Here is a 12,763-nt window from a genome sequence, read left to right on the forward strand (position 1 = left end):
TGACCAAAGTGGGACCCCTGGACGTGAGGAGCAGGAGGGGGTGTTGGGGAGGGGGCTGGAAGGCTGCTGATGGCCCAGAGACTGACAAGGCAAGTTGGGGGGGGAGGGAGAAGGCAGAGGCCTCCCCAGCTGGCAGTGCCCATCCAGGAAAGCAGGGAGGGCAGGTGGGCAGGGCCCCCGCCAGGTAGGGATCGCTCAGGTGGGCCCAGCCCTCCAGGGAAGGATCTGCCCCCCCATCTCACCTGTCAGTCAGAAAGCCTCTTGAGGTGGCCAGCAGAGTTTTAAAACGGCAAGATCATAACCGTTTAAAAGGGAATAAAAATGCCACGCAGGAAAACAGACACAGATGGCACCGGCCGTAAAACCAGGCGCCATTAAATGCCAAAGGGCCCCTGCCAACTGTTGCCTAAATGCACTGCTTAGGGGGGGGGTGGATTTGAGGCTGGCAAACTGGAGGGAGCTCCAGAAAGCCCAACAACACTGTGCGAGCGCCAAGCCCGCTTTGGAAGGCAGTGCGGCATAATGGTCGGAGTGCCGCGTTGCTCCTTTGTAGGGTAACAGCAGCACAGTGACTTGGGAGACCAGTCCTTGATGGTGGGGGCTGGAAGTCACAGAGGTCTCTTCCTTCTACCGTGTTGAACCCGGGGCCCCCCATGCCAGATCCCCGCCCCCAGCGCCACCTCTAGGCTGCTGTCACACCACTCAGAAATCACCACAATGGACCCCACTTGCAAAGCGGGTCAAGGAGGCAGAGAGCAAGGGGCAAAAGATTTGGGGAAACACAGAACATCTCAACTGCCGCCCCAAAGGCCCCGGGGAGGGGCCGCTCTCACCTCTTGGTGGGGGCAATTCCACAAGCGGGTGCACAGAAAAGGGGCCGCCTCCCCTTCCCACCCAAGAAGCCCCTCTGGTCAGCGGGAGACGCCCCATGGCCTCCGAGGGGCATCTCAATCTAGGGCAGGGGGGGCGAGGAGGAGGTGTCCTTTGGCCACTCGCGGTTCCGCCCTTCACCACATGGGGCAGCCTTGCGTAGACACACACACCCCCGCGGCCCCCTTTGCAGAGGAGGAGAAAGGGCTGTGGGTGCCAGTCACAAAATGGCTGCCGTGGGGGCCAGGCTTAATACAGAATGGCCGCAAAGAGACAGGGACCCAAAATTGTGCGGGAATACTGCCCCCCCCATCAAAGGGCAGAACAGCACCTCTGCACTTGACCTCCTCCACCACCTGATTTTCTTGGACATTGGGGGGCCCAGGGTCCCTCCCCAAAATATTGTGGGGCTAGAGAGCTCCGTCCCCATGAGTTGGTGTACCTGACCTGAGGTCACCTTGGTGCTCTTTTTTAAATAATAATAATAATAATAATAATAATAATAATAATAATAATTATTATTATTATTATTATTATTTTATTAACAAAAAGAAATAAATGAAATATAAAGTATAAAGAGATCTTGCTATAGTATTGAACTTGTTGTTCCGAAACATTGCAAGAAACACATTTTTTCCATTAACCTGTTAGGCTGGTTTATAACAGGTTAGCTTGATCGTAGTGACTCTCGACCACATTTCCTCACTCCATTCCGATATCGAAAGAGATATGCCTTCCCTCCCGTTTTTAGCTATTATAATCTTAGAAGCAGTTTTAAGGTTGAACACTATTTCTTGATCATTTTCCAGTACGACATCTTTTAGATAACCAAGCAGAAATCCTTGAGGTTCCAAGGCTATACATGATATCCTATCCTATCATATCAGAGATTATTAGCCTGAACAGATTTTCAGAATATTTCTATCTGAGAACCATTCCAGAAGAGATGGCTGTAATCTGCTTTATTTAATCCACGTCGCCAACATTTATCCGATCCTAATTTATATATTAAATTCAATTTGGAAGGCGCTAAATACCATTGATAGAGGAGTTGGAAAGAGTTTGCTGGTCCTTTTGGTGCCAGGGAAAGAAGACTTTCCTGTTCGCCCAGGCCTGGGCATTGCAGGCTAGTTCCTGGGGGCGAAAGGGGGGGTTCTCTCAGCCAGCCCCCCCAACCCACCTTCCTGCTTACAAACAGTCCGCGGGGGGGGGAGGCTGTGCCCATCTTTGCCTCCAGCTTCTGTGGTCTCCCTCCCTCCCGGTCACAGGGGGCACCTGCCCCACCTGTCCTTGGTTTTTGACAGACAGGTTTTAATCTGGGGGGGGGGTTGTGCTCTGTTGATGGTTCCCCTCCTTCCGCTTGGAAGGGAGACTCGGCTGCTTGGCTTTCCGTCTGCGTTGCACCTCCAGATCTCGCAGCACGAAGCAGGAGGCAGCTGCTCTCGCCTTCCTCCCCCAAATCCCAGCCTCTGCCTTTTCTGGGGGGGGGGGCGGAAATCTCGCAAGACTCGCAAGCAAACAAACCCTCAGCATTGGCAATGAGCTGCAGAAGCCCCCCCCCCAAGCGAGAGAGATAATTAGGCACGTAAAGTGGATAAAGAGAGGTTCTCCCCCCCAACCTTCTCTCCAGCGCACACCAGGAGGGCCCCCAAAGCAATAAAACTTAACAAGTCAGAGCAAATTGGTCTCCCTCTCTCTCTCTTTGCTAAAAGGTGGCATCAGTTGGGCGGGAAGAAGCACAGAAGGGTCTGACTGGGCTGAACCCAACAGGGCACCCCCACCCCAGGCAAGGCTCCCCCCAACCCCCCATGCAGAAAAGTGAGCAAGAATCCTAGAATTGCAGAGTTGGAAGGGAACCAGGGGGTCATCTAGTCCAACCCCCTGCAAGGTAGGAATGACAGCTGTAGCATCCCTGACGGACGGCTCTTGGACCTCTGCTTGGAAACTCTGAGGAGGGAGACTCCACCCCCTTCCAATGGTTATAAGAATCAGAAGTTTCATAAATGAAATGCATGTCCATAGATGTGCAAGGCAAACACATGGACACAAGTGCTGGAGGCCAGAAGAGGGACACCCCCCCCCGCGCGCGCCCAGAGTCCCCTGGAGGCTGAGCCAGATGTGGCTGGCTCTGGGGAGGAACCCCTGGCTGCGGTGCCATCCTCGGCTTGAACCTGACAGCACCACCACGCCTACCATGTGCCATGTGGCAAATGGAGCTCACCTCTCTGGCTTCTTCTCCTCTTCTCCTTCTTCTTTGTCTTCATCTTCTCTTCATCTTCTTCTCCTCCTTCTTCTTGTCCTTCTTCTCTTTGTCTTCTTCTTCTTTGCCGATCCCTCATAGCCGAGTAAGATTGTCTTCCAGGAACACGGTCTTAACAGTGAGTCTGTAAGTGACTGTGGAGGCCAATTCTGGACCCACACCTCCTTCCACAGTGGGGACATTGGATTCCGGGCGGGAGCTGATCATGGTGTGGATTTGCCAAGCGTGCCTTCCTCTTGGCACGTTTCTCCCTTGCGTCCTGAGTTCGAGTGTCTTCAAAGCCCAGGACACCTTTGGTCAAGGCTGTTCTCCAGTTGGAGTGCTCGCAGGCCAGTGTCTCCCAGTTGTTGGTGTTTATACTACATTTTTTTCAGATTTGCCTTGAGACAGTCTTTGAACTTCTCTGGCACCGCTGCGTCTGCAAACAGCTGTCCAGCGCAGCTCTTCCAAGTGGTGAATGGCCATTGGTCATCGGACCAGGAGAGTGTCACTCGGACACCTTTGGAAGCCGGATGACAAAATCATGGCTAGAGCAGGTCCAGTGGGCTCTCCTCCCTGGCAGGTTCTTCAGCAGAGGTTGGGTGCTCATCTGCCAGGGATGCTCAGTGAGATTCCGGCATGGCAGGGGGCTGGACTAGATGGCCCTTGAGGGTCCCTCTACTATTCTGTGATTCTCTGAGGACTTTCTGAGCCAGAGGACCAAAATGCCATGCCTATTCACCAGGCAGGATGTGTCCTCTCCCCCCAAGTGCAAAGGGAAGGCAGGAGATGTCCCAGTGGGGTCAGGATCGTTCCTGCTTGAAGCCCAAGCTCCGAATTCGTGGACCGGGGCCAGACCCCCTCTGCGGCTGCCCTTGCTGCACACTCAGACCAGCCTGAGCCCCTCCCTCCTGCCGGGACCCTGCCAGCCGCCAGCCCTGCCAGCCTGGGCAACACACAGCAATGCCGGGGGGGGCAACTGTTGCTGCTTCCCCCAATGTCGGCTTTTTTATCCCCGGCTTTGCCTGGCTCTGTGCTGCCTGTGGTCTGACTCACATCCCCCAGAGACGGTTTAGCTGGTGCTTGCGAAGGATTTGGTTGACGCGAAGCTTTCTCTCCTCTGTTTGCTGTTCACTAATAGAGAGTTTTTCTCCGGCTTTTATCTAAATCAATCAGGGGGATTTGCAGGAACAAGACAAGGCCCAAGGCAGGAACCCCCCCCCCAAAAAAGCCTAGCCAGGATCTCACGCTATGGGGGGAACAGCAACAGGGCTTGGAGACAAAATGCCCCCACCCCACTACTCTGGGGCCCCACCTCCCTCCACGCACCCCTTTCCTCCAAGGTGCAACTGGGGCAGCAGCAGCCTGGGTTGCCCTGACCGGTGGTCTTCTCCAGGCAGGAGGTGACCCTGTTGCTTCCACTCGATCTCTCGGCAACTCAGTGCAGAGGATCACAGGATCCTCCAGAAGGGCCTGTGAGACTTGGAGGAGTCACAGTGGCTCCACTATGAACTATGGGGCCAATGTCAGAGGGCAGCACTGGGCAGCTCTCTCCTGGCACCCTGGCAGGCTGCTGCAAAGCCCCATCTTGTCCCCTCTGCCATTAAAAATCGAGATGAAGCCATGAGGAGGAGTCGCAAGTTGATCTGGGCTGAGGAGACAGCAGGGTGCCCACGAGAACCTTCCTGGCCAGGAAGACAGTGGGGCTCAGCATCTCCCCATCTCTCCTTCTCCTCTGAAGTCAGGCAAGGTGGGATCTCAGGAGCAGGGACTTTCTTGTGGTGGCCCCTGTTGCACTCATTCTCCTGCAGTTCACCCGGGGGCCTTTGCAGCTGAAGAGCGGGGGGGAAATGCTTTGAAGAAGAGCATGCAAGGACCGCGTCATTGAGACTCCCTTTCCAGCATCAGGTGAAACCCTTCAGAGAGGAAAAGGCTTTTCCGCTCAGCTTTTATGAATGTGCTGCTGAAATGTTCTGCTGTAGATCTGGCATTTTTATGGCATTTTGCCTGCCGCTCTGCGAGGCATGACAGAAGAGCAGCCAATGAACATTTAAATATATCATCAGATAAAACAACACCCTTCTTGAGATGCAGGAGACAGAACCCTGCAAGAAAAGAAGAGGAACTCTGCTGGTTCGGGCCAAGCTCCCACCTAGTCCAGCCTCCTGTTCTCACGGTCTGTGAGAAACCCGCCAGCAGGATCCGAGCACAAGAGCAACTCTCCCCTCCTGCAGTTTCCAGCAACTGGGATTCAGAAGCAGGGCTGCCTCTGGCTGTGGAGACAGAAGCAGAGCCATCCTGGCTGGAGCCCTCAATAGCCCTCTCCTCCACCACCACCAATTTGTCAAAGCCTCTTTCAAATCCGTCCAGGTTGGATGCTGTCCCTGCCTCCTGTGGGAGGGAGTTCCATTGTTTAACCACGTGGAAGAATCCAGAGAGTGCGGCACAGGTGTGGTGCCCCCCTTTCTGTTCTGAGTCCCGTCCCCTAATGTCAGGTGCTGGGGGTGGTTGCTCGTGAGTAACCAGGCAGGACTCCGACCTGTCTTTTACAGGTTTTGTTGCACAAACTATTTACAGAGCAGATCTACAAAGTTCATGTCCGTCTCAGTCACTTGCAGAATCCAGGAGTGGCCCCTTCCGGCTTCTCCCCCAACGTAAGAACTTCGGCACCCCAAGCCTCCTCCTCCCCCCCCCCGCGTTTCACCCCTCTGCGCAAGTTGGGCGTCCCTCCTGGCCAGCCTGGCGAGGTGAGGCGCTGGGGTTCTCAGCAGCATCCTTGAGCCCTTTCCTCGCTTGGCTGGCTCTTCCCTCTCTTCTCCACTGGAGGTGTGGCTTTTCCCTTCGCTGGAAGAGGAACTGCTCCTCAGGAGTTTCAGAGGCTCGCTGTATCCCAACGGCCCCCCCTGCCTCCCTCCCCTGACACCTAAGAATGCCCCCTCCCACAATGGCCTGGGAGCTCAGACTCGCTCTCCATGTCTTGCTCCCTGCAATGGCCTGTCCTGCCAAAGTCCTTCAGACGCTTCTGACAGGCCTGGCAAGCAGATGATTCTCTGCTTGCTGCTCAGAGAATGGTCAATGAGGCAGGACTTGCTCTGCCCCAGCCAGCGAGTTTTGCTCCTTTAGGTGCTGGGAAAAGGCCTCCCCCTTTTGCCTGCAGCAGACTTTGGCTCCCCCCTCCTGGCTCGCTTGCAGGGACCCAGGAGCCCTTTGGGAGAAACAGCATTGTGGTGGGGGCTCTCTTCCCACCTTGGGGTGGCAAGAGCCCACAGGTGGGTGCCATCTGGACCCTGCAAGTCGCTTGTTCATTTGCCTCCGGTTTGTTTGCTTGTCTATTCAGATTTTATTCTTCTTTTTGGCCCAAAGGCCCCTCAAAGCAGCTTATAGCAAGACGAAAAAGCAGAATGCAAACAAGGCAACAAGACACACACACAAAGACTTTCATCAAATAACACGGTTTGGAAACACACAAGATTAAGGCATCCACAGGTTAACAGGGACCAACCGACTCCATGCAGGGCTTCTTGGGAAAGGAAAGCTCCCAGCAGAGGCTTACAAGACACTCCGGTCGTGGCAAAATTGGCCCAGGAGGACCCAGGCTCCCTCCTTGAAAGCATCTCTAGTTAGAGGCAGAAGCAGGTTGAAGGACACAGAGAAGACTCTGGAGGGGACAACAATCTGGCCAGGCAGAAGGGAGGTTTCTGATGCTCCTCATTAGGGAAGGCGCAGCAAAGTCCGGGAGCCTCTACTGAAAAGGCTCCGTGGCTCCCAGGAGACAACCACATCGCAGGTAGCAGAGCCACCCCCAGCCTGGGAGAGCTTGAGGGGTCACAAAGTCCGGCATGTGGGGTTCAAAACCAATGGATGCTGCTGAGAACTGGGGTTCTGTGGACCCAGCTACCATCTCCACCGAGCAAACAAGCAATCCCGTTGGGAGCTTCCACGCTGTCTCCAGGGGCAGCCCCAGGCTCAACATATTGCAGCAGTCCAGATGAGAATTTCGCCTTTGTCCTTTCACAAACAAGGCCGGCGCCTCCACCCAATGCCTCCTACAGTGAGGAGCACTGGAGGCAAATAATTCCTTTGGCTTCTCTCCATTCTCCCCCTCCCCACACTCCTCCAGCAGGATCTTTCACAGGAGGGGCAAGGGCTGCTCTGTGTTCAAATCCTGCTTGCGGGTTTCCCTTGGGGCCATCCGGCTGGGCACTGCGGGGACAAGAGACTGGGCTAGATGGGCCCTGGGCCTGATCCACCAGTCTCCTCTTAGGACAAGGACCTTCTGAATGCAGAGCAGATGTTCTGCCACTTCAACAGCAGGAGATGGCAGGACCAGGGAGCTGGGGGGAAAGGGGCACAAAACCTGCAAGAAGGAGAGAGCGGGAGAGAGAGAGCGTGCCAAGCAGAAACACACATGCCCAGCTAGATACCATGCTCTGATTATCTCCCGCTTGGACTACTGCAATGTGCCCTACATGGGGCTACTTTTGAAGGTGACCCGGAAACTACAACTAATCCAGAATGCGGCAGCTGGACTGGTGACTGGGGGCGGCCACCAAGACCATATAACACCGGTCCTGAAAGACCTGCATTGGCTCCCAGGACGTTTCTGAGCACAATTCAAAGTGTTGGTGCCCAGTATACTTGGGAGCGTCTCCACCCCGGACACCGGGGTCCACTTCCGATGGCCTTCTGGCGGTTCCCTCCCTGCGAGAAGCAAAGCTATGGGGAACCAGGCAGAGGGCCTTCTCAGTAGTGGCACCCACCCTGTGGAACCCCCTCCCTTCAGATGTCAAGGAAATAAACAACTATCTGACATTTAGAAGACATCTGAAAGCAGCCCTGTTTAGGGAAGTTTTTAATGTTTGATTGTGCTTTTAATATTCTGTTGGAAGCCGCCCAGAGTGGTTGGGAAACCAGATGGGTGGGGTATAAATAATAAATAATAATAATAATAATTATTATTATTATTATAGAGCCAGAGTCCTAGGGAACACCTGTGGCCAGAAGGAGCCTGGAATGCCAACGCTCTCCCCAGGAAAGGGGGGGTCATGCTGTCAGAGCTTGGCACTCCCAAGAAACCCATCTGTCCCTCTTGGCTGGGCTTGCTGGAGCCACAGCGGAAGGTCCTGGGACTCTTGACAGCACCTTCCCCCCATTCCCCCCCCCCGGCCTTGGCCAAGCAAGCAAATCGGCTCTAGGAAAGGAGGGAGGGAGATGGGCAGGGCCCCCCCTCCCTGCGGGAGATTAACCAATTCCCTCTGCAGTGATAATCAGGACAAGTCTTGACCCCCAGCCGCCAAATCGCCTCTCTAAGCTGGTGGAGGAAGCTTGCGGCCGCCCAAGAAGCACGGGGGGGGGGACTCAGCAGGGAGGGCAGAGGAAAGCTGAACCCCAGACCGAAAGACGCTGCTAAGGACCCCCACACGCAGCTCCAGACCCCCAGCGTGAGCTCACAATCCCAGCCAAGAGGTTTCAGCCAAGGCCCCCCCACCTCGCCCTCTGCTGCCCAACTCCTCCTGGTAGGAAGGATGGGGGGGGGAGGTGGCAGTGGCAGCCCCTCCTGAAATCCTGGCCCCTGAGACTGGGCACATTTATACCCTGCTTTTTCTTCCAAGCAGCTCAAAGCAGCACATATCACTATCTCCCCCACGCACACATTTTATCCCCACAACATCCCTGTGAGGTAGGTTAGGCCAAGAGAAGGCAATGACAGCCCCCCCCCAGGCCACCCAGGGTTGAGTGGGGATTCGAACCCAGGTCTCCCCCAGTTTGGCGCTCAAATTGCTGAGCCACAGTGTCTTACGCAGGAGCGGCATGTGGAAGGTGACAGTTCGAAAGCCATTCTTGGTGCACCCAGGACACCTGGAGACACTCGACCCGGGTGAGAAGGAGGCGCCTTGGAGACGGGTGCCAGTCACCCTGCTCCCCCCCCCCCATGCCGGTTCTCTGCTCAGAGATGCCAGAAGCAGCCTCTGGTTTCTGCCTCCAAAGCAGAAGAGGAGGAGGAGGAGGAGGAAGGTCTGAGCGCTTTTGACAAGGGCCTGGGGCTCCTCCGCCGCGGAGCGTGTCTGGCGTCCGCACGCAAGCCTCCCAGGACGCCCATTGTGCCGCCAAGGCACGTAGCTGCCGCTCCAAACCCTTCGCTCTGCTTTTAACTTCTGAGCCTTTTAATTTGCAGGAATCGCCTCCTTTCATGTAGGGAAAGAGCGTCTCTTCCTGCCTGTGATCTGCAATTTGGCACAGGCGCCGCCGCCTTTGATATGCCTTGTTTCCATCAGCTCCTGATCAGGCACCCCATAATTGTGAGCAATTTTCAAATAATCAGAGCCTCCGCTAATATCTCCCCCCCCCAAAGGACCAAGCAGCTCTTTCCCTCCCCAAAACACAGCTTGCCTTTTCTCTCTCACCCGCCCAGGGAGAGCAAAAGGGGGCTCACAGCCCCCTCTCCGGAAATAAGTGCCGGGGCTCAACCCTGCCCCCCCCCAGCTTCTCTCTGCAGCTCAGCTCCTGAAGCAAGGAGGGTGGGGAAGGCAGGCTGCGGGGGCTCAGAGGGGCAAGGCAGGCAGTCTGTACATGCTCAAGGACCACGTCTTCATTTACGGATTCCATCTTCCATTTCAGGAGACAGATTCTGGGGCTGATCTCAGCTGAGCCCCAAAACTATTTCACCCCCAAAGCCCAAGGGATCCTGCAAAACGCTTTGCCGCATTTCAATGCCCCGCCACAGCAGAGATTCGACCACTTTACCCTCACCCCCTATTACAAATTTATTTAGTTATTCACTTCAACCATTCAGGTGCCACTTAGTCCCAGGGGCCTCTAAGTGGTAGGCGGGAGACTTGATACAATGGAACCGAAGATGAGTTAAAACAATAAAATCTGGATTCTGTAAAAAAGCCAATTAGAGTAAAAGGAAAACGGATTCTGGAAGTGCTGGAAGTTCAGCCGGGAGAGAGAGGCCTGTCTGACCTCAATTGGAAGGGAGAATGTTGATTATGTATTTACAAATGTATTGTAAACAGGTTAATACATTGGATAGGCTTTTAAGTACACTTGTAATTTTAGAAATAGCGTAAGAAATTTGAGGTAGAAAAATAATTTGGAGTTGAAATGATATGCAGTTGAAAAAGAAAATTAAGGAACCAGGGTAGGTGGGGGAGGGAAGCCACGGGATTCAGAGAATTCTATTTTATGTATTTGATATTGCTTTTGTGTATAAATTTGTGTTGTTGCTTGTTTTTTATTTTTGTTAACTTTGTTGAAAAATTAATTTTTAAAAATTATTTAAAAAAGGAAGGGAGTGCACAGAATTGGGCACCTAGTACTGCGTCATGGCCTGCGTCATGGCAGACACGATCTGTGCCTCTGAGCCACGAAGAGTGACTCCTCTCTTTGGTCCACGAGGGATCTTGCGCCCCAGTTCTTGAGGGGCTTGAACCTGACCAGGTAACGAAGAGCCCAGGTAGCCGTGCGTAAGGTTGCTTCCAGTTGGGACCCTGGGTGGCTGAAAGGGTTAAAGAGCCCCCAGCCACAGTGCCCCGATCCAGAGCAGGTCTCACCCCCTCACCCCACAGCTATGTGACCTCTAAACCGCCTTGCAACGCAGGGGATGCCCACGCAACAAAATCTCACGTCTCGTCGGCCCCAAAAGGTTTTGCTCAAATGGCCCAACCTTGTGAGTTGCAGCCCAGCGCCACTCAGCAGGGCGCCAGGTGGCAAAGGCTGGTGCGGCAAGTTCAACTGGCAAGAGAGGAACTTGGAGAAACTGCTGGACTTCAGGGATGCTTTTCAGTCGCAGTTCCTGCATTGCAGGGGTTGGACTAGATGACCCAGGAGATCCCATCCGACTCGAGAGTTCTACGATTCTGACAAATCCTCAGCCCCCACCCCAAGAGAAAGGGGTATTTCCCAGGCAGCGGAAAGGACGTCCCCTGCATGGCCCGGAGCCAGGAGCTGCAGATGGAGCGAGGGGGGGTAAGGGGGGAGCCGGGGGGGGTGAAGGAAGCAGGTCAAAACGGCCCCAGAGGGGGCAGCATGGAGGAGGCAAAGAAACCCCCCCAGGGCCTTTCACAAGCAGAGGCCGGGCCCTCGGAGGGTGGGGCACAGGACCGGAGGGCAGGCGTTTGGAAAGCCCTGAGCCCCCGGCCTGCTCCGCAGGGACCCTGGGGTGGGGGCAGTGGGTGGGGGGTTGGGGGTGGCGTGCAGAGGGACTCACCGATGGGGGAGAGCTCGGCCACACTCCCGATGTAGGGCCCCCCCAGGAAGCGGGGCTCGCTGTCGTTGATGTCCTGTACCTTGATGACGAACTCCGACTCGGGCTCCAGCAGCCGGTCCGTCTGGCGGTCCCTGGCCTGGGCGCGCAGCGTGTAGAAGGTCTTCTGCTCGCGGTCCAGGCGCTCGGTGGCGTGAATGTCGCCCGTCAGCTCGTCAATCAGGAAGATGGTGCCGGCCCCCTCCCCCGAGATGGTGTACTTGATGGAGCCGTCGCCCTCGTCCGAGTCCGAGTGGATCTGCGGGGAACCCAGACGGGGAGGTTGGTGCTGGGAGAGGCAAGCAGGAAGGAGAGCAGGCGCCCCGGGGTCAGCCCCCACCGGCAGCATCTGGAAGGAGCCCCCTGCCGGAAACCCTGGAGAGTTACTGCTGCCAGCCAGTGTCAGGCAGCCTCTCGTGCTCCTTACTTAGAACCATGAGGACTAGCGGCTTCCTTTATTTTGAGGGCAAATAGCTCAGCAGCAAAGCCCCTTTTCCACCCACCCCTCCACCGGCATCTTCAAGGAGGGCTGGGAGAGACCTGCCTCTGAAATGCCATTGCTGCCAGTCAGTGCAGCCAATACTGAGATAGATGGACCCAGCAGCCTGCCTTGGCATATGGCAATTTCCCAAGGGCAGCAGCTCCTGATGGCCAGGCCCTTGGCTCCAGACATATGTGGGGCTGGCGTCTAGGGGGCAGCAGCTGAACGTGACCCTGTTGACCCCATCGCCACCTTCACCAAGTAAGGAATTGCTGGAGTGACTCTGCCTCTCTTCTTTTGACTGAGAGCCAGCACGGCACAGAGCTGAAGAGTGTCAGACCAGAGCCTGGGAAAGGCCTGGGTTCGAATCCCCGCTCAGCCATCAAGTTCACACAGCCTCTTGGCCTCTCCCACCTCACAGGGTTGTTGTGCGGCCAAAGGGCAGGGAGTCATGTATGCCCCCTTGGGCAACTTGGAGCAAGGTCTGGGGAGGTGGCTCTGGGGACCAGGATCGGATTCTGCTGGAAGGCCCTGGGCAGTGGCCAGGATCCTGCCAACCAGGAAAGAGGAGCCCCCCAGGCTTGCCCAGAGCCACTGCTGGAAACCCCACCACCTCAAGCCCATCTTTTTGGAGCAGGGGGACTTAGAAAGTAACTAGCAGGTACCTTTTACCATATGTGGTGGAAGTGTAATGGAATTAAAAAATTCTGGGAAAAGATACATAATGAAATGATTTTTTTTAAAAAAATAACCTTTGTTTAAAAAACCAGAAGCTTTTTTACTAGGAATTATAGGTACCGAGATTCCAAAAGATCAGAGGAAACTGTTGCTGTATGCTACAACGGCCGCTCGGAGGTTGCTAGCCCAGAGATGGAAGGGAGAGACAGCCCCGACCAGAGAAGAATGGCAAACCAAGTGGATGGAC

General features: G+C 55.1%; 1 protein-coding gene across 4 annotated transcripts in view; it reads right to left on the reverse strand.

Moving 5' to 3' along the window:
* Positions 1 to 12,763, reverse strand: part of CDH22 (cadherin 22) — an 87,775-nt gene that overhangs the window by 41,161 nt on the left and 33,851 nt on the right. For all 4 annotated transcript variants that reach the window (XM_053394813.1, XM_053394812.1, XM_053394814.1 and 1 more), the window contains exon 3: positions 11,322 to 11,616. In XM_053394813.1, coding sequence (XP_053250788.1) covers positions 11,322 to 11,616 — 295 coding nt within the window. The remainder of the gene's footprint in view (positions 1 to 11,321; positions 11,617 to 12,763) is intronic.

Source organism: Podarcis raffonei, chromosome 6, assembly GCF_027172205.1.
Source record: "Podarcis raffonei isolate rPodRaf1 chromosome 6, rPodRaf1.pri, whole genome shotgun sequence".
Classification (NCBI taxonomy): Eukaryota; Metazoa; Chordata; class Lepidosauria; order Squamata; family Lacertidae; genus Podarcis; species Podarcis raffonei.